The sequence below is a fragment of the Rhopilema esculentum genome, chromosome 7 (genome assembly GCF_057945365.1).
Source record: "Rhopilema esculentum isolate cy_ngs chromosome 7, ASM5794536v1, whole genome shotgun sequence".
Taxonomy (NCBI): domain Eukaryota; kingdom Metazoa; phylum Cnidaria; class Scyphozoa; order Rhizostomeae; family Rhizostomatidae; genus Rhopilema; species Rhopilema esculentum.
In genome coordinates this window covers 4,982,663-5,008,394 of record NC_142821.1, presented here as the reverse complement: position 1 = coordinate 5,008,394, position 25,732 = coordinate 4,982,663, and the positions used below count along the sequence as shown (strand labels likewise).

General features: G+C 37.9%; 1 protein-coding gene across 1 annotated transcript; it reads right to left on the bottom strand.

Annotated features, from left to right (window-relative positions):
- Positions 1-1,088: 1,088 nt before the first annotated feature.
- On the bottom strand, positions 1,089-24,583 carry LOC135683355 (uncharacterized). The gene is made up of 17 exons (XM_065198587.2): positions 24,363-24,583; positions 18,894-19,889; positions 16,555-17,544; positions 15,196-16,152; positions 12,863-13,957; positions 11,872-12,198; positions 11,193-11,302; positions 10,554-10,618; positions 10,269-10,417; positions 8,699-8,955; positions 7,613-7,762; positions 7,090-7,184; positions 6,074-6,588; positions 5,273-5,498; positions 3,762-4,021; positions 3,187-3,268; positions 1,089-2,805 (listed from the first exon to the last, which is right to left on the bottom strand). Exons 1-17 carry the CDS (start codon positions 24,415-24,417, stop codon positions 2,124-2,126), a joined length of 7,011 nt encoding a protein of 2,336 aa, XP_065054659.2. The 5' UTR covers positions 24,418-24,583; the 3' UTR covers positions 1,089-2,123.
- Between the last annotated feature and the right edge of the window lie 1,149 nt (positions 24,584-25,732).

Genomic DNA, 25,732 nt, shown 5'->3' with positions numbered 1-25,732 from the left:
TAAAGCTACCTCGTTTCTGCGAGTAGCTCTCATCCGCAGGGGTGTCGTCCTTAAGAGTTAGGAAGGGGGGCTGTGCTGTAGGGAGCGTCTAGAAGCCACAAGCAAAGCCACACCCATGGCAACACCCTGTATATTTGCATTTGTGTTAAAAGTTGTGGATATGAAACTATTCAAACTATTAACCGACTCTAAAAGGCTAGTAGAAATTGCTCATTCAAAAAATTCAATTTTGCACATTTCTGTCACTTTCTCCAAAGTAAAACCCTCCGTGTTAAAACTCACAGTTTTTAGTAACCCTACAGCTGTAAAATTTCCAAATACTTTTAAATTTGTCATTGATCAGCCTTTTTTCTTTACTAGTCATTACGTCGCCATTTTCTCCAACGTTGGCAAGAAGCTTTTCAAGAATACCGAAAAACGCACGCCCCGTCCAAGATTCTGTCTGGTCGATTTACAATGTTAGAGTCTATGTGGTTTACGACTTGAATAAACATTTTTTCTTTCTCCCAACCTGTACATCCTAATATAATTTCCTGTGACTGGAAACTGTACAGTGACTGACCAAACAACAGAGAAAGTTCAGCTTCGTTGAAATAGGAATTGCATCTTCGATCAACGCTGAAGCACTAATCCTGCAACGGCTGCAAAAGCATATTATTGCTAACAATGAGCCATAGCGCTACGCAAGTATCCCATAATGCATTTTTAGACAGCCCAGTCTAAAACATTATTTATTCATTCATTCGTTAGACATTCTTTAACTGCAACCCAGTCACTAACGTCCACTGCAACACTGCGAGAGACTAGAATCTTGTTTTCCTTAACCTTACGTGTCCAGCCTCAAGATTTTTCCAGTTACATTTCCCAGTTGACAAATATATTTCGAGCTAAAAAATGCCCGGGTGAGTGTGATAGACGTAAAACTTTTGCTGTTGTCGTTAAATACGTATCTGGAATCGTTCAGCTTTGTAATACAGGGAAAATGCACCTTTGCGTATGACATCTACTGACGATTCGTCTGGAGAAAGGAAGTCATGGTAAATTTGGCTGGACATGATTAGGGTTTGCAAAAGGAATCAACGAAACACTGACAATAAAAAAGGCTGTAGATTTAATGTAGCTTTCAAAAATGCTTCTAATGCATTAAGATTATGACATGAGAAGGACCATCCTACACGATTCAAATACTCAAATCTCCAAAATATCGAATAAATCAGCGAATAAATACAGCATCAATTAATAACGAAACTGGACGATGCCAAATGGCTTACTTGAATTGGATTTCTACAGCATAAATAACTATAAACGTTGTACAAGTTTATGAATGAATTTGTGTGCTTTCATCTAAGATTAACTTGAAAAGCCGTATGAAGGTAAACAATCACTAAAAGATCAGCCTATAATTTCTAAAAACTGGATCGGTTCAAGGCACTTAGCGTTTCCAAGGGATTGGGCATTTCCAAAATAACCTTGATTTTGCCATTGAATTCAAAATAACTGACATCAACTATTTTAACGTACTACTACATTTCCGTTAAGATATAAGTGACACTTTATCTCAAAGACGCAGTGTTTGAGTGATACTTTAACTCAAAGACGCTTTTCTCTTTCTTTACTTTAAAAGTCTTTGGAGACGGGATTTAAATCTCTTATTTTCGGTTGCTATAATACGAGACGTTGATCGAATCCATTTTTTTGCCAATGTTACTTTGGCGCTGAAAACAATTTATCCTGACCATGCTGGTATGCAAACTCTGTACCTAAAAGCGGTGTGATAAAATGTCGTAAAAATAATCCGTAACTATATATTTTCATGCCTTTAATCATCCCCAAAATGAAGTGAATTATTTAGTATGACTGCCGTTTTCTTGGATGTTATGATTTAAAATAGATTTTTATACCTGGATATTTTGAAAGTTTGAATAGACTTGAAAATAATATTGGGATTTGCATACATTTTGGTACAGATTTCAAACAAATCCTCTTTACTAAACAGAAAGAAAATTATCCGAACCAGAATAATTGTGTGTGCGAATATCGATACTAAAATTGAAATTCGTACATGTTTAAATATCTTATAAGTTTAGAATAGAAAGCCCAATGGATGACCAATTACCATGCGTTTACTCTGGAGGTTTTAGATGAATGGTTATTTCAATGGGCTCAACATCAAAATTCATTTGTACACATTGCGAATCTGTTTCTTGAAGGTTTTTGTCTTCGTTAGTGCCACTAAAGGCCGGTGCAAAGCTTTTCAATGTCGCCGATTTTTCATCAGCAACGCTGTCTTGTACAGATGTCGTCATAGTATCGCTTTTGATATCCCTCGCTCTTAACTCATAATGACCAGTTTTAGCGACCAATCCTTTACGCGAATCATCAGAAGCTGTTGAAACGGGGCTCTTTTGTTTTTGATATCCACCAGTTAAACTTGATTTTCCATCGTCCTTGGAACGACATCCAAAAACATTTCTCCATTCATTGTGGGCATCTTTGTTGCGCAGACAATAGAAAATGAAAATGAAGAAGCCTTGCAGGGAGTTTAGAATGCAAAATATGACTTGAATTGGAATTGTTAGCACATCCACAGCAAACAAACCTATAATCCACGTACTGCCCATAAGCACGGAGCAAGCAGCGATTATTCGCGCCATTGCAATGTCGGTCATTTTCCGATCCTTGCTAACACGTGAGCTGGCGCGAAGTGACCTGATCAGGAATACCATCACAACGAGGTTACCAACAACAATCAAGATTATTGGAGCCAGGTAGCTGACGTAAAACGCAGTTCCAGTCACCATACACCTTGAGAAGAATGACAATAGAAAATTCGAGCAAATGTTGGGATATGAAAGTAAAAAAGATATAACTAATAACAGCAAAGCATGAAAAGCTCATAAAAGTGAAACTTCTAGAATCTTTGGGTCGCAAAATGAATTAAAAATTAGTTTTCTATCTACCCGCAATAAAACCTGCTAACGGTAAGTCAGCTGGAGATATAAATCAGAAGTCAAAAGACGGACACAAATCATTTACGAAATTATCGTAAAGCTGCGTTCAAATTTCCATCATCACATGAAGTCTCTCACCTAGTTTCTCAAATATTTTGAAGCGAATGGTTTTTATTTGAAAACTGAATACGAGAAGAAAATTATTCATGACCATATAAAACAATTAATGACTTACAGCCACTCGTCCCCATTCTTCTTTCCGTACGCATCTAGTTTCGTACTCCCAGCAGTAATTATCACTATTGCTAATGGTAGTCCTGAAATAAAAAATGCGATCAAAAAGTGCAGCGCAGACAGAGACTTCAAAAATCAACTTGATATTGTGTCATTTCCACTATCATTTACTTTAGGGTCACTTGTCACGAAATTCATCTTCCAGTGCAAAGCATTTAACTAAAATTTAATCGTTCAGAATTGTGACGGAAAGAAATTCAATTCTTAAAGTAAAACTGCTTTACGTAATAGGAATTTTCCAAAAAGCCTAATCGGCTTTTATATAAAAACCGAAAGAATTCGTAAGAAATAGAGAAGTTTTGTATTAGAATAAAGCAACTGTCGAATAGAGGCACAAAGGTGTCCAAGAAATTTCCAAAAAGCCACGAAATTTTCCAGAAAGCCTGATCAGCTTTTTTAAAAAGCCAAAAATATTCATAAGACACGGAGTATTTTTGTATTAAACTAAAGTAGCTGCCGAAGAAAGGCACAAAGGTTTTCAAGAATAAAAACAACAATACTCTGAACAGCACATACCCCATGCAAATAGGCTTGCCTTCACGATGAAATAAGGTATGCTGCTGGGAACAATTTTTACAAAGCTGAGGTAAAGATTAAAACCCTCCACTGCCATCCACATGAATGATGCCAAAACAGAAAAGTGAATAAGGAGAGCGACTGTCTGACAGCCTTTTAGATCTTTAGCCGATATTCCAGCCAAGAAAATGATCAAAGTAAGCATCAGGGCCACACACAGACACATTAGAATCCTCGGGGGTCTCTTTGAACGAAGTTTCCTACAAAGCAAGAGAAAGTCAATCAATATTTTTTGTATGAATACTGTTTCTCTAAGATCGAAATGAATAACAATAAACCATCTGTCTCTTTGAACGCAATTCCATGACAACAAAACTTGTTGTAGGTTTTGTATTCGAACTGCATGAAAAGTGGAGGCTGCCATTTATTATTCCGAAATTCGTACAATGTCTTCAGCTCCAAGAACTACAAAAGGATCATGATGCTGTAACTTTTTCCCGCGTTACATGAGTATTATTAATTTTTAAAAACTTTGCTTAGTCCCAAGCAGAGTTTTGTGTTACTACTTCAGGTTTTTTTCCATTCCGTACATTTTCGTAAGTTTTTTCTATTTTATTATAGATGCCTAAAAAGATGTGTATTATAGATGCCTAACAAGGTCTTATAAAGTATCTACCACATCAATGTATGTAAAAATATTTGATAGGTATTTACGTAAAAGAATATGTTGCTTTGGCTGCCTTCACATACACTCTATCTAACCAAGTCAAATCATGCCAGGAAACAAAGTTTCAGTTTCACAACTCGCATAGTTATAAATTATAATACAATAGCAAACAGTTGACTGGGTACAGGTACCCCAGTCCAAGAACTGCTTTTGGGGTTGTTTCGAAAGCCAAATAAGCATCTAATTGTATTCAGCATATCGGATTGTCTACTTGTGTCGAACGTCATGGTTTTATCATGAAATGCACAACCCAACTGTTAAGCAACTGCATTATCATTAAACTTCGGAGAAGCAAGTTTCAGTGACAAAAAGGAAAGGTTCAACAGCCATAACTCTTTGCTTGTAGGTCAGATCACATTGATGCTTGCTTCTTTTCTAATCAGTTTTGCAAGCACTTTCTGACGGTTTTCATCAGATTTGAAAAGTTTGAAGATCTAAAATGGCTGGCCGGGCATTATTGATTTTTATTCACGCCTCCTGAAACGTGACTTCAGGTCATTTGCCAGAATATTCCAAAGGCTTAAAATGATCAGTGGCCTTTTTGACAAAAAATATAAATATATCGGTTAGGCAGGTTGCTAGATAGTTGTGCAAAAATCCCTGTCTAACAGGATTGCTCCGTTATCATGTGACAGAAAATACCATACAGTCCAAAACTATACTGCAATACTTGAAATCTCCATAGCTAGGTCCTTCAGAAATAAACAATATATGTTTAACAAATCTGAATAAACATCATTTCTATTTCTTGCACTGCCACTAAAATGTCTAGAACGAACCTTACCTGAAAATGGCGAATGTTACAAATGTAATCAGCAAGAAGACCAAGGAAATTGCACAGCCAATGTAGGAGATGATGCTGAGGGCGAGGGCTGCTTCACTTGGAGTGCCTTTCCCAGTGACATCAAGAAGGATGGCAAAATTTGTAAGGTGATTGCAACGACACTTGTCCATAGAATTCTCAGCTCCATCATGCCTGCAGCCATTAGGAGACCAGGCACCAAATCCATCTAAAACAGAAAAAGTTTTGTCGTAAAGATGTCATAGATCTGTAGTGGGTATAAAGAGACAGGCCTTATGATCAAATTTGGCTGAAAACGTTGAGCTGCTTGACTACCAAATACACCGAAGCAATTTTTTTTCAATAAACATATGTATGGCTGTTAATTTGGTTATTGGCAAAGAAAACATACATGTGCGTATTGCAGTGTACCATGGCCGAGTTAGCCAGTGGTCAGTGGATTCTTGATTGCAAGTTACCAAGTTCAATCAACGTTTCAAACTGGAGCGGGTTTTGTGATTGCGAAGCAGAATATATGTATCAACTCAAATAAATCTCGTGAGGTAAACAACTCTCAAAGGTTTCTCTTATGACCAAAATGCGAAGTAAATCAGCAAAAATAGCAATCTATTAGAAATCGAAATAAAAAAGCATATAGTTTTTGGTCTAGCGGTTAAATTGATAATTGTTATTTATTTGCTCTGCACGTATGACAGCACTGATACATCATATGTTGCAGATCCGCTTCAGTAACATTGTAAACATGTGCTACTACATTAACTGCAATTATTAACAAACATTTACCTTGAAATTTCGCATCCCAGAATACGCAAACAGTCTTGCCAGTCTGACCTGAAAGAGGCGTAAACCGACCTCTCATTTCTTCATCATAGCTAAGGTTTCTTAACTTTATATTTCCAATAGAGGCTGAGAGAACGCGGCTGTTTACTTTTCTAGTTAAGTTCTTCTGACCAAGGGCCTGGAGCGATGCTTTAGATAGAAACAAAATATCATTGTCGTACAAGTAGCTGTAAACGCGTCTGTTGACTCCCGGTTTCAATATTGCTGACTTCTGTAACATTGCTTTGGGTAAGACGATCTCGGCTGACGTCATAATATATGAACCTTCAGCCCTGTCTCTCTGTATGTTCACCTCATTGTACTTAGACACACGACTACGCCCAGCATTGATTATTACGTCAGTTTTGACCTGGGAGATGAGTTGCACTGCCAATGCAATGTTTTTGCTTACAGCACGAACAGAAGCGTTGCTTGTAACTGGAATATCGTTTGCAAGAGTGTCCAAAGAATCAAGCACTCTATAAACGAATAAGACAGGGATTATAGGCAGTGGTGGTTTTAAGGGGGATCCAGGTGGGCCATGGCCCAGGCCCCGCGCTTATGGTAGCCAAGAGGGGCCCCACACCTAAGAAAAAAGATAGAAATGGTAAAGAACAAGGGCCCCGCAGATGTTTTTGGCCCCGGGCTTCGCAGTCCCTAAAACCTCTGCTGATTATAGGCATATCCTGTTTTTACGAATAGAAATATTCTTAAAAATACTGTTATGTTACTTACTTAGATTGTATGATAACTTTAGCCAGGTGATGTACATTGATACTGAACTATACTTCATGATCGCTAACATTTGCATTGAGCAATTGACAATAGACCCTATATAATAATCTGATTGCTAGAAAGCTTAGCTTGAACTCATTTTTGGACATTAATAATAAGCACATGGTTCTAGTTGGTAAAGAATAATCCACAGGAAGCTGTCAATAAACTACTTGGTCATTGAATGCATCAGTTTCACTTCATACCGAGAGGAAGACTTGTATTGCAGCTGCGATTCGACAACGTATGCTTTATTGAAGTCCATCATATTGCTTGTTGCATTGACAATGTTATTCGTAATCTGCAAATAACGAGGTTAACAAGCTTGAAAAGGAAGAACGGAACTAAAAACTGTAAGGCTTGAATTGACAAAAACCATGATCTGTCTGCGAATAAAAGCGTAAGTTGGTCTGTGTCCACTTCAATATTCGGTAAAATTCAAAAATCGGAGAGTTCAGTTGGAGAGGTCAGAATCAAAATGGCCGCAAATTTTGCCACATAATTGGCAAAATCTCGTGGTAAAATTGTTTTGTATTGTATTTAGGGCTATGGCCCATGGGTCCCCAGTGGATCCAATCCTTGTGTCGAACGTTCAGAAAAACACCATAATCAAGATTTAAAGGCCTAAGGTTTTGCGTCAAAGAAAACGTCTACGAAACTGCAACATAAAATCTTCACTTTTTACACCCTTGACCTTGATGTGTTCATCAAAATTATAATTGACCTCACCTTAGGTAATTGTTTTTTACTGAAAACCAAGTTATGAATAGTGTCAGCAGTAAACTTGACATCAAGGCGATTTGTGATGTCATTGTTTGAGTCTGTGAGTGAATTTAGCTCCAATGAAACAGCTTCAGCATTGTCATCCGTAATGTTTATCTGGAAAAATGTCATGATGTAAATACAGCATAAATTTGATCGAAGACATACGAGTACTTGAAACAATTAAAAAATAATATTGCTTCGTACAGAGTTCCCCACGCTCCAATGGTCACTGATCTTTGGGTATTCGTAAAGTTGCAAAGAACAAAGTGGAGCCAAGACATGCTGACCACCAACATCAGTGGCATAGATAAAAGAGGGTCAGAGGGGTGAAAAACCCCCATGTAACACTAAACTGGTGTTTTGTCGGAAAATTTCCGATCTTGTCGGAAATTTAACATGGTTGTCATTTGAGAGAATATATTTTAAAGCTGAATATGTTGATGTGTCCTGTTGTTCCGGATTAGGTTGGCAATCTTGTTCTATAAGGTATAGAACTTAAAAATGCCTTTTTTAGAGGAAAAGACAAGAAAAATCTTCGAGCAGTATGATCTATGACACGTGACTTGCGTGACGTTATGTCAAAATTTTTGAAAAAAAAGCTTTTATAACATTTTTGTCGGAAAATCCAAAGTTCTCGCCCCTCCTATGAATCTACACCCCTCCTATGAATCTACACCCCTCCTATGAATCTACCCCCCTCCTATGAATCTACACCCCTCCTATGAATCTACACCCCTCCCATGAATCTACATCCCCCCTTTGAATCTACGCCCCTCCTATAAATCTACGCTTTTGGAGGATTGCGAATCGCAGCTTAGTAACAAATATAAATGAATCGAGACCCTGAGGTGGGATTGAGGCTGATAATCTTCTTGGTATTTTACATAGCATTGAAATACAGATCGTGCTTACAGTGGCTCTTACATTAGTTAACCAAAAGATCTGCGATTCATATTATGTTATTCATTATGCTATTTTATAGAACTACGCATATGATTCTTCCTGTATCATGCAAATGGTCATTCGTTTGAGAATATAACGGGGACTTACTCTTGAAATATTCTCCAGTTTAAAAGTAGTTATTGTCTTGTAGGCACAGTCAGTTGTGTTAGGCATCTCCCATTCAGCGCCAGTGCGAAAGTTTGGTAAACAAAATCTCCATGCGCGCCCATGAGCAGTTATGTTTCCTGATGACGTAGGAAATCGATACGGACATCTTTTGTTATCAAATTCATTTGCAATAGTTGTATTCCAATAAATTACCCCTTTGATGTTTACTTCTCCAGTCGGGCTTGCGTAGCAACAATCTGGAGAGGAATTAAACTCTTAGATAGAAATTCAGGCACAGATATCTTCCCTAGAAGTTGCAAAATAGCTTCTCAAACGTTAAAGGTTTTTCAGTTGTAGTGAAAATCTTTTCAAAAACAATCGAAAAGCAAAAAGAGAAAAGAAAATGCTGTTGAATCTAGTTAAGTCGGACCATCGGAGGTAAGAAAATGGTCTGACTTGGTCCGGTTTACGGCATTTGATTAGGATGACCGGTCTGACTTAGCGAATGCCCGACTTGTCTAGTGTACGGCATTTGATTAGGATGACCGGTCTGACTTAGCGAATGCCCGACTTGTCTAGTGTACGGCATTTGATTAGGATGACCGGTCTGACTTAGCGAATGCCCGACTTGTCTAGTGTACGGCATTTGATTAGGATGACCGGTCTGACTTAGCGAATGCCCGACTTGTCTAGTGTACGGCATTTGATTAGGATGATCGGTCTGACTAAGTGAGTGCCCGACTTGTCTAGTGTACGGCATTTGATTAGGATGACCGGTCTGACTTAGCGAATGCCCGACTTGTCTAGTGTACGGCATTTGATTGGGATGACCGGTCTGACTTAGCGAATGCCCGACTTGTCTAGTGTACGGCATTTGATTAGGATGACCGGTCTGACTTAGCGAATGCCCGACTTGTCTAGTGTACGGCATTTGATTAGGATGATCGGTCTGACTAAGTGAGTGCCCGACTTGTCTAGTGAACGGCATTTGATTAGGATGACCGGTCTGACTTAGCGAATGCCCGACTTGTCTAGTGTACGGCATTTGATTAGGATGATCGGTCTGACTTAGTGAGTGCCCGACTTGTCTAGTGTACGGCATTTGACTAGGATGATCGGTCTGACTTAGTGAAAGTCCGAGTTATCCGGGGTGCGACCTAACAGATTCAACTAACATGCATAGAAGTTTAATGTTAGCTAAGCATTAGAGGTTTTCCTGGTAGCTTCAGGCTCTAATATGCTATGAGTGAGGATGAAATGAAGAAATTATCTTCATATGAGTTACTTTCCTATAAATTTTTAGAATATAGTTGAAATATCATTCTGGTTAAGTTGAGAGAATTTAAAAAACAGCATATAGTTCTGTAACTTGATGTTCTGGCCTGTGTTATGATAAAAAACGTGCTTTTTAAATATCTTAAAATAGTTTACATTTCCCGGCTTTGTTGAATTATGCCCAGGAATATTCTAAAGCTTTAAACATCCCTTTGAACAGTCTAAACTGTGTTGTGATTTTATATAAACTGTGTAAACAAAGTTATATAACAACAGTTGATGGAGCAATACATACCATAAGATACAGGCTCGATTGACGATATCTCTAAACCGGAGCTGACACCACTTGAAGTGAAATTCTGAAGCTGTGGGCATAGATCTCCTCTGCTCGTCTTTGTGACATTCATGAAATACACGTTTGTGTCCACTATTACGCTTCCGGGTCTGTTCAAAATGCCAGAAAATTCTATATTACTATTAGATCAACATTGCTAGCAAGAAATTAGGAATATTTCCTGCCGTATTTCGAGCCTTGATAAATCTGTATAAAGCTAAATGAAACAACAGACGTTGGTCTTACCGAAAACCTTTGATTACAATTCGTCTTTCCTTGTGCATCCCGCTTTTGTCAAATAGTGCATGGAGCTGAAATTAGCAAACTCAAAAGGTCACGCATTAACAAAGAAAAATAACAAAAGCAATCATATGAGGAGGGGGCAGGAATTGCTTTTTTCTACTTCTCATTGGTTACATGTATTCTATAACTGCGATATTGGTGCATCTTGCAAAAAGGACACGTATTGGGTAAAAGAGGTAGGGAATATGTCTAACTGGAGATTTCTTGATCAAGTTAAACAGGTCTTATCAATAAATGAATAAAAAAATACGTTATACCCTTGATAATGATAATAATAACAAACATTACAAAATAAAATCAATATCCTTGCAAAAAGAGAATGAAAAAGAGCTAAAAGCACCTCTAAGATAAACGATTTGTTTACTCTCCCCTAAGCGTTAGAAGGCAAAAGATATGAAAAAACTGGGAAGCAAAATTACAGTAAGGAAACTAGAAATGAGAGCGACATAGCTTTATGGGTGACCATACAGCTTGCGAAATAGGGTAACCCAGCACCGAAGACAATACATGGGACAATACATACAATACAATATATGGAGTACAAATATATGGTGAATTCTTCAATATACGTTTCTAACTTACTGCTCGTTGAACAGAACCTGAAAGCTGGGCATAATCGTCTGACTTCGCGTTTTTTAATGAATCGGTGAAAGTCCGTTTTAATTTCAATGTCATTCTTGTCGATGAAATATCTGAAAGAAGAGAAAATCTTTTACATTTGACAGGAAGCTGAAAACTAGCAGGTGACATATCCCTTTCTCAAAATATTACAGCGAAGAACGTTTGCTCAATTTCAACCATAACTAGAGAAAACCAATATCCTTGCAAAAAGAGAAAGAAAAAGAGCTCCAGCATTATAACCCCTTCCCCACACTTTTGTCAAAACTTGGTCCACATTATTCTTCTGAAAGCTCGTGAAAATACACTGGGTAGGGGCAAGTCATGATTTTAAACATTTGCATAAAATAGAAGTATTGTAAATTCACTGACGGAGATATTCTTGTGGTCTCAAATGATTTCCTTGGCTACGCCCATTACCCGAAACTGTGGCCAAGATTGTATATTAACAGCTATACCCAAGTTTTCTGATAGGTCGCACATCCTGTCCTCCCTCTCCCCACTAGGCAGGGGCAGAGAGCGCTCGCCCCCGTCGCTTTGGTCGTACACGTATCCTTTGAGAAAAGTATGAGAAAAGAAAAGCAAAAGTGTCAAAGCACGAATGTGCTTCCGTTTTTTTCCTAGAATTGTAAGCTACTCATACCATTGAAGTATATCAAAGACGGCTTTGATTCAACTGTATGGTTTAATCCATCCGTGACTCTACAGGAGTAATATCCTTGAAACTCAGGATTCGATCCAGCAAACCGAAGGTTCTCGGCTTTACTAACAGTAGATGTAATCCTCTGCTCAGCAAATGACAACTCTCTTACAGGCAAAGATGATGGCAAAGATGGTGGCCTAAACAGCTGTCCATCTTTCACCCACTGGAATGTGACATTGGTGTAGTTGCGGAAGCTGCATGACAGTGAGATCAGCGACGAAAAATTCAAGCTCAAGTTTTGTGGATGAGATTGGAAAACTGGAGGATCTGTGAAGGAAAGAAAACAAAGAGTTGATATGATTGCCCTAACTAAAGATCTCATTTAACCCAACAAGGAATCGGCAGATTTCCTTTGGATCATTGACAACGTTGGATCATTAAATCGAAAATATCAAACATGCTTCACTCTTCTTTTAAAAGAACCAGTAAATTTAAGTTCAGGCTGACTGTTCTTGATTTTTTCAAAAATCTGAGGCTGGATTGTTCTTAATTTGTTCTCAAATTAATAGAGTGTAAGCAGTGCGATTGCTAACTTTTTCGCTGTAGGGAGGTTTTCAGGCCTCATTTGCCAACAAAGTGAGTGAGACAACCTTTATTTGCCGACAAGTTTGAATATTCACCAAAAAAGCACCAAAAAATCCTCGTTTCTGAGATACAAGGTTGTTGGAAATCTAATTTGTTCCTAACTTTTGACCAATTTTGAGGCTTTTGTTCTTATAAAATTGTTCTTATAAAAAAGAGCGTATTTCAAATCTTATTTTATACAAACTTTAAGATTCTAAAAATTTCCCGCACTGTTACTCAACCTGGCTAATACTACATTTTGTCGCAATTTCAAACCCATTCTGACTTTTTGGACTTGATTATATATAAGATAGTTTCATACTAGGGTGTAAATTGTAACAAAACAAGGTAGAAATTAAATGCCTACTTAAACAAATCTTGTATAAATGATGCAGCTGCAATTGATCTGCTTTGCATGACTCCACCTTGGTCTCTTTTGCAGCACTGTCCCACGCCCGATACAATTGGACACAATGCAGGGAGCCGCAGCTGTCTTTCAAACTCTGCACGTACAGCCTCACACCGGCTCCATTCAAAAGTATACTACGCTGTTGAAATTTTGTTGACGATGTTACAGTCTCTCCAGACAAAGCTAGTCTTCTCTTCCTTGCCCTGGCACCTGTCGTGTTAGAAGAAGCTGTTGATATTGCTGACGGTAAGGTGGTAGTTGTTGTTATTGTTGTGGCTGTTGTTGCTCCCGAAGAAATGCTTTTTAGATAGGCCGTTGCTGTCACTTCGACTCGTTTGATGTTAGTCAGTGAAAGTTGAAGAGGAAGCCTAAGAACTGTGCTTCTATCTGTTTTCAAAGCAGTGTTATTCAATGTAACATTTACCATGTCTCCATACGAATAAACTGGCTCAAACGACGTTACCTGTCTCATAGAAAATACAGTGTGTAGAGTTTCATTAGGGAAGGTCAACTGCTTCGTATCCACTTCTAAAAACACAATTCTGTCGAAATACACACTATTAAATTCTAACGCTGTTCCTGTACTTCTAGTTGACAAAATATTTCCAGGGCCAAGCGCACAACTTTGTGACAGTGTTGCATAATGACGTTTAGCTCTCTCGCAAGGATCGTACACAGTTATATTGAAAAATGTGCTGCCGAGTCTCCTAGGCATCCCACTGTCAACTACATAGGCCTTTACAGTCAAAACCTCCCCAAATGTATGGACAAATTTTGAAGTAGTTTTTATCTCCCCAGTACTCTGAACAATACAGATATAATTAAGAGGAGCCTGAAATTTCTCTATTTCAGTACATGACTGTCCAGTGTACTGCTGAGGTTGAACTGTACCATTGCTTTTGAGCACAGCTGAATGCACCCACTCAACACCGTATGTCATGGCTTTGCCTTCCCTGTCCGTTCCAAGTAACTTCCCGATAACACTTCCAGCAGGAAGTGGCGTAGATATCTTTACTTGCAAACCTGATACGGTCAGCGATGGCGGGACGTTTGCTGTACAAAAAAGAAGAAGAAAGCCTTAACAAATATTTACTGATGGCACTTTGAAAAGCTCTGAGAGGCAGCAGTAAGCATCAGCAGACTAGTGCAATTAGCAAATTCAATTCGAAGAAAAATCATACTGAACATATCAAAAGCAATTAAATAGAGATAAGATGAATGACAGCATCTGTAATGTTTATGATGACTTTAATTTGCATTTACAAAAAGGAATAGGGGGTACCTAGACAAAGCTGCCACCAAAGAAAGTAACACAAAACGTGAGTTTTTTGTTTTAAGAAAGCTCTAAACGATTCCTTATAAAAAGTGTATTTCGAAAACTTTGTCTTCCAAGTTTTTGAAAAATGGTTGGAATAGAGAGAAACCTTTAAAACCTTTGGGCCATTGTGGTTCCAACTGATTACACCAACCTAGATTGTAGTTCGGTAGTACAGCAAAAGATGTCTGCATTTTTTCAGATTGTTCATTGTCGAGTTGATAATTTCGCATGGAAACTCCCATCGATTGGCTGGTTTCCGGAAGAATGGCTGTGATAGTGGTGCATCATGTCTTTCACCAATTAAAAAACAGGTCCCCATAGTACTGTAGTTAATCGCAGTCCTAAAAGTCCTATGAATTTTTTCTTTGGCGCCAACCGAGAATTATGAAATCTTAATTGGACAGCCAAGTCACGTAAAAAAATGAAATAAAATTGATGCAGTTCAGCCAGCCATTTCATTTCATGGTTTAAAACATTCATACAGGTTGAAAAAGTTTCCGAATAATATCTGGTTTTCAAACTAACCTGTTCAAAAGTTTGAGTTACAAAAAGCAAACTAGTAACAATGATTTATCAGAGCAAATTTTTGAACGCACCTAGATCAATTAAATTCAACTCATTCGATATTGCCGCAACCAGCTGCACTTAAACGTTTCTATTACAAAATTTGTTGACAATGCCGTAAAAGCTGAAAAAATTATATCAATCGAACGTTTCTGTCTTTGCTACACTCATTTGTTATCAGTTGCAAGCAAGGCAAAACGAGCGTTTTCAATTTTTGGTTGTCGACAGGACGCAGCACTATAGTAAGGATCCTTCCGGCTTTTATGATTATATGGTAACGAGGCTTAACAAGTTTATCAAGAATATCAAAAGTGAGCAGATAGCCACAGAGGAATATAGTTGCAACTCCATCTCTAGATGAAGTATTAATCAAATATATCTGTTAACATGGTGAAAAGATGAAACTTACCAGAACAAAAGCCATACTTTGCACTGAAGAATTTGTCATCGGACGATCTGCAAGGGAAACTAGGCCGCCAACCAGCAAAGGTTTTTAAGAGTCTTGTATAATTTGCAAGACATCGAGTAAGGCAATAATCTTTTACTGGTATAGAGTTGATGACTATATTTCCGAGATTAGAACTTCCTGTTATTAAAAACTCTGGCTGAAGAAAAACAGTAACTGCATCTCCTTTAGCAAGTAGCATAGGCCTGTTGTAAAAACTGAAATTTAAGTGGGAGTAATCAATAGCGAATGTAAACGGGATTATCAGAGTTTTTGTTAAACTAGCAATCTTGTGACCAGCTCTCGCAATTCTAAATGTTATCTTATCTCCAACTCTGGCATTGGATAATAGAGATAATGCTAGACCGATTTCAGCCAAAAGAGATGTCGATGAAACAGTGAACCTATACTCAAGCAGAGAGGTATTTCTTGGGATGACAGGAGCATTCAAAGATCCATCACAGTTCCCATAAAATGTCATTAGATCTGCAGACCAAGCAGCGCATTCAGCTTTGTCATAATTTACCAACAAATTCAATGTCATTGTAATATTCGTCTTTGGGTTTTCGCTGTCACTGGCAAGAATACTTATCTTGAATCGGGGAATAGCTTTCAATCTATAAGCAAATTTAGACGTTGTTAGCACAAAACCTGTCGCGTTAACGCAGAAGAGGTTTCTTGGAAACGGATAACTCTCAGATTTGAAGCAAGGTTTTTCAGCATCTGATTTCGTTTTAATCACCCAAGACGATGAATTCGCACTTCTGTAATCAGCTCCCGTATCATCAGGCCACATGCTAACTTTTGTTATAGAGTAGAATACACCGTTGTTTCCTAAGGTCCTCATTGCAGCAATAACCGTTCCGTTTGGTGAATTCCCCGGTGGCTCAGCATTACGCATTGTCACATTGCCTCTTGGAACTGTAATTGAAAAAGCATAGAAGAATATAGCCATAGATTCGACACAAACTGGTACATGCTGGTACTGGATGTCCGAGAATTTGAGACTTAAATGAAAAAAAATGAATGAAGATGCAAACAAATTACAAATGAAAGGTCTTCAAAGTCCAAATAAAGAACAAATGAAACACGAAAAAGAATACAAAAACAAAGAAAACTATTCCAGGAAGTAAATTAACAACAACAAAAACAGCAACATAAACAGCAACAATAAAAGAAGCAAAAACAACAACCATAAAATCATTATTGTTCAAAGTCCAGCGCTAGTTTCCATCTTTGTAACTACTAGAGAAGGTCCAGGACATTGTATGAAAATTAATAAACTGATGTCACCAATATGAATATTAATAAATGTAAGCTTACCAATGCCACATGACTTATATTTCGCGTCAAGTAAATATATAATATCGCTTTGAAGGCACTCGATCTGATTCTGGTTACGAAGAGTAGCTCTTACAGAATTGTAGAAATCGCGGCACTCAACATCAAAGCAACTGGGTTTAATGCTAAGTCCATAGATCGTAAAAGGCGACAATTCGGAATTGGATTTTAATTTTATTGCACCAGTCGTAGACCCTAAAGGCAGCATTTCAAATGAGACATAAAATGAACCATTGGCAATGACATTGGTACCAAGATCAATAAGCAGACGGCGTTCTTTTATCGTGTTCTGCAACAGATGCTGTCTTTTCTCTAGCAGCAGCTTGGTAGATTTAAATTTGGTGATTTTTGTGACAAGAGTAGCAGGACCGTTCACTTGCGAGCGAACGAGACTGCCAAAATCCAAATTTAACTTGTGTAAGCTGACGTACTTTGAATTTTGCACAAGGAAAGTATCTGTTTGCAAAAAAGATCGATAGGTTAGTTGCTCCAGTCCTACTTTACACTTTGACATTTCTAGGTTTATTTGTGGACAATAAGGTAAAGTGCGTAGGTAGAGCAGTCCCTGTGTGCTTAGCTGAGGCGAACCATCGTCAAAAACTGCAATTTCAATGACGATCAGTGAATTAAAATGTGGGTTCAACGAGTTGTACACTCCTGTTGTCTTTATTGTGTTTTCTTTATGTTCTATGCAAAAAAGATTTCTCGGGGATGGAAGTGACTCAGCCAGTTTGCACTTTGTGCTGTTGTTAGTCCAATTGTCAGATTTAACTGCCCAGCTAGGATCACGCGCCTTGATTGGCACACCGGATTCATTGGCGTAATACGTCACTCCAATGATAGAGTAGAACAGCTTCTGGGGAACTGTGTCCGTAGCATTTACAGAGAAAATTGCAGTGCCCGGGCGCAAGCTTCTAGGAATAGTAGCAAAATTGTTGTTGGAATTCAACCACACAGGAGCTTTGTTAACAACTATAAGAAAGAAAGGACATTATGGTCACTTCTGGACGATGAAAAAAGGCAAACAGCACATAGTTGCTTAAGGCAGGTTTCTACAAGGCGAACTGATCAAAGAAAAAACTAAGAATAAAAGTTTTTCTTTTAAATGGAAAGTTTTCGATACCAAGTCGATTTAAAGGGTCTGATGCCATCTTGCCCTGCACTCTTTTCAAAATGAGGGGAAATTCACTAAGCTCTGACCAGCTTGAAAAATTCGTCATGAAAAAGTAAAATTCATATCATCGCCAGTAAAAACTGTTGATGCCCGAATTCGGTTCTTTGTGAATTCCGGATGGTTAGTTAAAATCATGGAATGCCACCTTATAGCAAATACTTTTATTGAAATTGTGAAGTTTTTGTAAGTTTATAAAATATGAAACCAGTGGGATGTTAATTTACAAATGCACTAAGAGGTAGTAGCATTGGGCATCCTATGAACAACTAGATAGGGTTCTCTCACTTTCGCTTGGGGAAAAACATCTACCTAAAAATATATAGAAATATCAAATAAAGAGAATCATATAGGTTTTTAAGAAATCATAGTTAGAGTCGACATAAAAGCAATTTAAAGATGTAGAGGACTCTTCGCGTGAGTTAAAATAAATGTGTAGCCATACCTATCATCAAGCGAACTCGAATTCAATTTTTATTTACAATGTGACGTGCATGGTCATTCAAAAAATAAGTACGCTCTGGAGGGGTGCAGTTTTTGTTTTGTACAACTGTTTATGCAGGTTTAATTTTCATTTTAATACAAATTGTTCTCACTTTTCTATGTCATGCGTATGGAGGCCAAGGTAATACGTTTACTGCACTTTTTACAAGTCTGTCTACATCTCTTTAGGGAGAGCATACAAAACAAGATTTTGTGTTCAGGAAAATGCTGCAGAATAGGGTCGATTTAATGCAATGGGTTAGGTTCAGACTGGATTTTAGGCTTGAAATTCGAGGAAAATCAGCGGAGGGGTAGACTGTCCATGTAAAGTTGTGTCATAAAGGTTGCAAAATTTGAATGCTTTAATTATCTTTGATTTTATGCTTCCTGAAAGGTTTACTATTTGATAATTCTTGAAAGTGTTTGAGGATATTCTCTCATGTTTGTCCTCCTCCTCCAAATGGAAACAAAATTTGATTTACAAGGGAGGGGTGGTATTCAAGTAACTAATGCACAAAAAACAAACGAGAACAGGGTCAGTAAAAAAATGAACAAAAGCAAATAAATGTGAGAGGGCTTAAAAAGTGAATTTGCAGCGTAAGAAATTGATAATGATTCCCAGGATGAGGCCTTCGGGTGACTTAAGGATAAGAAAAACTCCACAAACCTTTGCACAAATCATATTTTGTTATAACAACTGAAGGATCTTGTCTGGCACATTCGGGTTTGCCACCAGCCTTAGCCGATGTAGCAGATACAGCCGAATATAAACGTAAACATTCTTCATTTTGACAATAATTTTTGCTGTTGTCAAGAAGAGTTAGTGTCACTGCTTTTTCACCTCCACTCAACTGGCCACTCTTCCCGGTCGAAATTAAAAGATGAACAGTCACATTGGCCTTGTTTGCACTTATGTTTATTGGTTTCCAGAGGAAGATATTTACCAATGGCTCGACCGTTGTATTGACCAAAAGTCTTCTCTCTACAACGCTGTTCTGATTGGAAACACCATCACTATAACGAAACGAATAGTTTATGCTCTCTGCTATTCCTTTGTAAAGAAACATCCTCTTAAAATCGATTGTTATTCTGGAAATCTTCGTATCATTCGGAACAATGAACATGAAGCCATCTTCAGAGGGGATGCTTTCCCGTATAATATTCTCTCTTGCATCTGGGCAGTTCTGCATCAGATTCGTGTATTCTCTAGTACTGTCATTACAAATCTCCTTCACACGGAAATAGAAATCAGTTGTCAGATTCTGAACAGGCACACCATTATCAGCTACAAACACCGTAACTGCAAATAAGGAAAAGTCCTTCTTCTGGAAAGTGTTGTATTTGGTTGTCGTCTTTATTGCATTGCTGCCTGGCTCCATACAAAAAAGATTTCTTGGAAAAGGATACGATTCCGCTAAACTACACTGAGTAACTCTAGTTAATGGTCTTTTCGTAAGAGCCCAAGACAAATCAAAGGCTGCAGTAGGTGAAGTTGTGTCATTTCCACAGTAAGTAACGCCAAATATCGAAAATGTCATAGTGCCATTCTCGGGGTCATTAGCAAGAACACTTTTCAGTACTGAGCCTGATGTTATCTGCTGTTCTATGATTGCATAGTTAACATTTGTTGTGTCAAGAAACGGTGCCAGATTGCTTTGAAGACCTAAATTATAAAAAATAGCGCTTAAATTAAACATATGTCAAAATTAGAATAAAAATTACAAAATTTTTGTGTTTCTCCAAGTAGTTTCACAACTTACTATATGATCAAATAATTTAAATTTAATTATTACCTGTCAATTGAAAGAAAAACTATGAAAGGGTATCATTGGGGTCGAATTCTGGAAGACTGGGGCAAAGAGACGATTTTTTAATAAAAACAGCTACCTTAGCATAAAGATTTCTATTTAGCATAAGGAGAGCGAAAGAAAAATGGGCATGTGCTGGCCGAACGTTTTCACAAATGTTTCCCAAATATTTCCCGACTAATCTGACAAAGTGCAAAATAATGGCATACCCCACGGGCTTTCTAAGTTATCAAATTAAAATACTTTTGTTTTCAACATTGAAGCCATTGCAGCTAAATTATAGATGTTGCTTTAAAGTTTGCTATTTCTTTCGAAATCTATTGACCAAGCCGAGATAATTGGAGGTAACCAGCTGTGCAGGCCTAAAAATCATCCACGGTTAGTGATTTGGAAAGTCAAATGCCATAATTCGAGGCGTGTGTATTCATGGTCTTGAGCAATTCTTATGATATTTTACGACTCCCTTTAGAATAAAGGTAAGAATGTTCGAGGAACTGCGTTGGAGATTTCTGCTTTACGTGCTCAACGTTACGATGCTTGTATAGACGAATATTCGTGTGGATATCACGAGCCCGGTAACAGGATACATGTCAATCCGCACAAAGATTGGTACAGTTATGCGTTCAATTCTGATCCATCCTCAAGCACCCACTTGTTTACCCTGGGTACCAGAGCCGCAAAAATTTAACTGCAGCGCAGCAATAAAAGCGAGGCAAAAAAACAATGCCGTTTGCGGCTCTGGTACCCAGGGTAGCACTTGTTTGGAAATAAGCCGCATGATTTTCCGTACGACTTTTAGCGCGGATCCTTTTAGCGCTGATCCTTTTAGCGCTTATCCTTTTCTTTCTTTTGTAAAAATGGTCTTGTCATATTTAGGACGTCTTAAAAACGATGATGATATTTAACGATGATATTTTCATTTTTGTCTCTTAAAACATGGGAGGTTTTAGACAAATGGTTAAACGTTGTAAACAATTGCAAGAAATCCTCTGATATGTATACTAAGCTAATCTAAAGGGCGTGGCCGCGACAAAATCATCTATAACCTGCAACAGCTGTTTTAGGAACAAATGTTCGAATTTAGGGGCTTGGCCCTTCTGCACCGAAATGCCTCAGGTGTTCGCGTCAGCAAGTAGTTAAAATATAACAACCTACAATAACATCATAAGACTACAAGTATTCTATGTACACATTGACAGGTCACCTAATTTTATTTTGATGCGTCAGTAACCTCCAGATTTTCTGAGTTTGGGCAAAATCTTCTTTTAGTATCAATGAACGGGAAGGGGAATATGTTAGATTGTGTTGTGTGCTACTCCTGCCCCTAAAAAAAGCTTTGTGGAAGATGGGAAAACTTAGAAAAAAACATATTGGAACAATATTAGGCCTGTATCTTCAGTTTAGGCGTCGCTTCAATACAAGCTGCTAGTAACAACTAGCCACAAGATGTCGATTTTCTTGCCAGCCACTCCCCCTTCTCTCTAAAGAACTATCTTGAGTTGCCATTCTTGTAATGCAGTGATCTGTATCTTTACCTTTGTTCTGATTTCTATCTAAACCAATTATTGCTGATTGTTTTATGTGAATATAAGGATCCACATTCTTTCAACCAGTGAGCCTATTATAGCTTAAAATATGTTTGCCATAAAAATCCTCGAATAAGCTCCCGGGGGCTTATTTGCAAAAATGAATCTTTTTGGGGGGCTTATTCGATGGGGGCTCATTCGAGGGCGGCTTATTTCAAAGTTTAGTATTTTCCTCAAACGTCGGCATAAAAATGACATGATTTTCTCAATGAAATAAATTGAAAAATTACAAAAAGGCTTTAACAGTCAATAATGATTTCTGATATCATTAAAAAAGTTACAAAGTGCTGTGTGAAGATTTAACAATTATTGTAATTTTTTATCATCGTAAAAGTCGCTTTTTTGCTTTTTGGTCTCTAGTCAAAGGAAGTAATACTGTATAGCTATTGTCCTGTGGGGGCTTTTTTGAAATAAGATATTATTCTGAAATTATGCTTCCCTCGAATAAGCCCCCTCTCTCGAATAAGCCTCAGATGATTTTTTAGGTGGAAGGGGGGCTTATTCGAGCGTGGGGATTTATTCGAAGATTTACGGTAATGCAGTTTGTGCTTACTTCAAACTACCCTGCCTGGGTACCAGAGCTCTCATATTTTTTTGCTGCCGTTATATTTTTGCGGCTCTGGTACCCAGGGTAACTTTAAACAAAAAAGATCTATAAATCTGCTGGTTGCAATTTCTGACATAACCTCAATAGTTATAAAATTATTCGACCGTATAAAAACATCGTTTTCTGTAGATATTCTCTTTGACGAAGAAAGCCAATACCAAACAATCGATTCTTTTGTCCGTGCATTGCCAAACATGAGAAAATGTTGCTTCATACTCTTCTTAGGCACCTAATAAAATTAAATTTCATAATAGGCGGGGGATGGTTTGGGAATCTCAGAGGTGCCAGAAGAAGGGTGTAGCATGGGTGCGATTTCCGTGCCTTTGTAATACAACCAGAGGCGTCGTGGCGAATGAATTCTAGAGGGGGCCAGAAAGAAAAATTTTCCGACAAAATTCCTTGATTTATTTAAATCAAATAGAAGTAAGGGGGGATGGGTCAAAGAACTTATAAATATTGCCTTAGCTGGAATGATATTTAAAATGCACTTTTTATATTGGGTGTGTTTCTGTCGTACTTTACAATGAACATCAGTGGCATCCAGGGGCGCCTACACAAGGGGGGCTGGAGGGGCAGCCGTTGTTATTTCAAGAAGTTTGAAGCATACCAGTTTTGCCGAAGTGACCCGTTTAGTCGTTGTTGAATTAGATGAAACTATAGGAACCGTCGAGCCAAGAAATCAGAACACGCTTATTGAATTTTGTACTTTCTTTTACTGCCGAATCTGCGAACACAAGCCTGTAAAACCCTCGTAAACTCGTGGTTTTACAAAAGGGAGAGTGGCAAAGATAATAAATGATAAACAAAAGATGCGTACCCTTAGAAGAACTCCAGGAACCTAAGGAGGATGGGTAAATCAGTATAAAAACTTAGCGGGCAATCAAAATTTTACAACCAACCCATTTATAACAGCCATGATTTTTATAAAACCAAGTATTGTGAATAGTGAGTGACAAGGCCATTTAATAACCATTTTCATTTATGGATAATTTCGTCAACATTTTCTTTATGTTTAGAATCTTTGATGGTAAAAAACCAAGCTGTATGGGTGGCATATATTCAAGTTAATATTTTATTATATTACCCTACCCTCGCCCCCCTCCCATCTAGGAAAAATTCAACGATTTGCCTTTGGCACCAACACTGCCCCTCCTGCCCTAATCTTGTGCAGGCGTCCCTGGTGGCATCCGTAGATGAGGACAAGGGCAGAATTAAGTGACTACCTGAGTATCTGTAAGAATCCTTACAGATTCTTAGTATTACTTGTGAATTTTGTATTCATTGAACCGCCAATAAACTGGTATATAGGTAATCAAAAAAGGAGCATCAGAAAATACCTCTTAATATGCAAAATCAGTTAAAGGCATTACGAATTGGTTGAGATATGGCCACTTGAGCACAGGCTCTTGCCCCATCAAACCTCTGTAATTTGATCTTGGCTCATAACTTTATGAACCAGGCCAGAATAACAGGACCCTGGGTACCCAGTAATGCGTTAGCAAACTTGAAATCTTTCATTGGCCATATCTCGCCCACTTTTGAACATATCTAACTAATTTTGCATATTGAGAGGTATTTTATGCTGTTCTTTCAGATTATGTGGCCAAATTTAAGAAATTCTAAAAATAGATTTTTGATGACGCCACATTTCGGTACTCTATTGTAATTATCTTGGATCATCTTATTTTCTAGACAAATTTCCCCCAAATGAAGCTAGTTCCAGCGGATCAGCGGTCTGGGGGAAGAGGAGAAGGCGTGTTTTAAAAATTTCCTTTTCAAAGGCTTAAGAAACGTTCTTAAAAGTCAGTTTCGAAACAATACCAAATTTTGTTGTTTAAAGACCACGAAAAACCATTGATCCAGCTAATAAACAAGATACGGGATACAAAATTCCTCCCGTTTCTCGCATAGGTGATATTTAAGGAAGCAGCGGCTTATCAGAAATGCGCCAATTTTAGTGTGACATAGGAAGAAGCTAGTATAAAGCCCATGCTGCGAATAACAGCACCGAAGTCTCTCCTGAAGGTAATTACCGAGAGAAGTAAGAACATGTTTAGGCCTATGTTCAAATTCTAGTTTATCTAGTGCTTCATGGAAAGAATGTAACAGGCTACCAACAAAAAATTACTACGAACCTGGATAGATGAAACCAATTTGGAAAAATAGTATGAATATGAGTTGAGTCTTCATCTTTCACGTTTTTTATCCGCAGCGCATTGTAGAAACTTCAATGCTATCGTGATCTATCTCTCTCTGCTCTGCTATCCCGCCCCTCACAATACGCACCAGTGCAAAGCGGATGTTTCCTAATTCTAAATGAGGTAATTGAATGAGTTACGTACTCGTTTTATGCCCACGAGATCGTAATAGGTATGCAATGCAATGAATCCATCTTGACAAAAGCAGCACAATAGACGGGGGTCGGGTCGATGCAACAAGACATTGTGAGTTTGAGAGAGGCCTTTAAAGTGCCTATGAAATGAAATTTCACATGTAGTTTTTTGTAAGAAATTGAAACTTCTACATGTTGTTGCAATATAAAACGAAAATTAACTAGAAAATTTGCACGGGAAAGTTTCTTTTTGGGGTTTTAAAAACAATGAGTGCGAGTGACAAAGCATAAGAATCAGTGACGTCACAAGGTTTGCAGTTGGTTCCGTCTTCACAGTAAACACACCATACCACTTTGTCAGGCCTGTAAGTCAAACAATTCTGCAAATTGTGATACCAGCATGAAATTTTGCAAAAAGGTGTAGTTTGATACGCTGAAAAAGATAGGATATGGAACCCAATTGAAAATTGTCCCCTTTAGCTATTTTAAGACAGATGTTCTTTGCCCCAAGCCCCTAACGGCGTTACTACTATATCTTTCCTGAAAGTAGGTATAGAACGACCCTTGCATATTAAAACAAAGGACATTTAGCCCTTTCCAATTCCTTGATGCTTCTATATTGTTAAAAAGATATTTTATATAAAACTGAACTGCAGCAAATAGCTTTATAATGGGCAAAGCAGAAAATGAACAGAATTGCTGTTACTTGACTTTGATGTTGCTTTATATCTTACGAAAAGATTAAATGTTCGTGCTACGTTAATCAAAATTTAGAGATTTCCTTTATCTTCTTTAGTGTTTTTATGCTCAAGACTAATCATTATAATAAAATTTTGGTAATTATACAGAATCTAAAAATCTGGAATGAGGCCATTTCCAAATCAATTTAGTAGGTACAGAAGATTAACAGGTCGAAAGAAAAAATTCATCAGGTAAAGTTGGATTTTTCAACCTTCCACGACCCCCCAAAATTAGCCACTTGTTTACGTCCCTGATATTGCAGGACACGCTGAGCCAAAAAATTTAAAAAGCGGGTGGTTCTTATAAGAGCAGCGTAATTCTAAAATGCGCAGGATAAAAAGCGGCTGTCTGGCCGCCATTGTTGTTATTGTCGCTAGATTCGGGGGTCTTCCACAAGCTCTGATTGGCTTTTACACCATTTGAGAGCAAAAA

What these genes read in the sequence shown, in the direction of transcription:
- LOC135683355 (XM_065198587.2), bottom strand. Translation starts at nt 24,417, where the DNA reads ATGAAGACTCAACTCATATTCATACTATTTTTCCAAATTGGTTTCATC. An exon ending in AAAATATGATTTGTGCAAAG is followed by an intron (nt 17,545 to 18,893) that starts GTTTGTGGAGTT and finishes TCTTTCTTATAG; the next exon opens with TTGTTAACAAAGCTCCTGTG. An exon ending in AAAGTATGGCTTTTGTTCTG is followed by an intron (nt 13,958 to 15,195) that starts GTAAGTTTCATC and finishes TTTTTTGTACAG; the next exon opens with CAAACGTCCCGCCATCGCTG.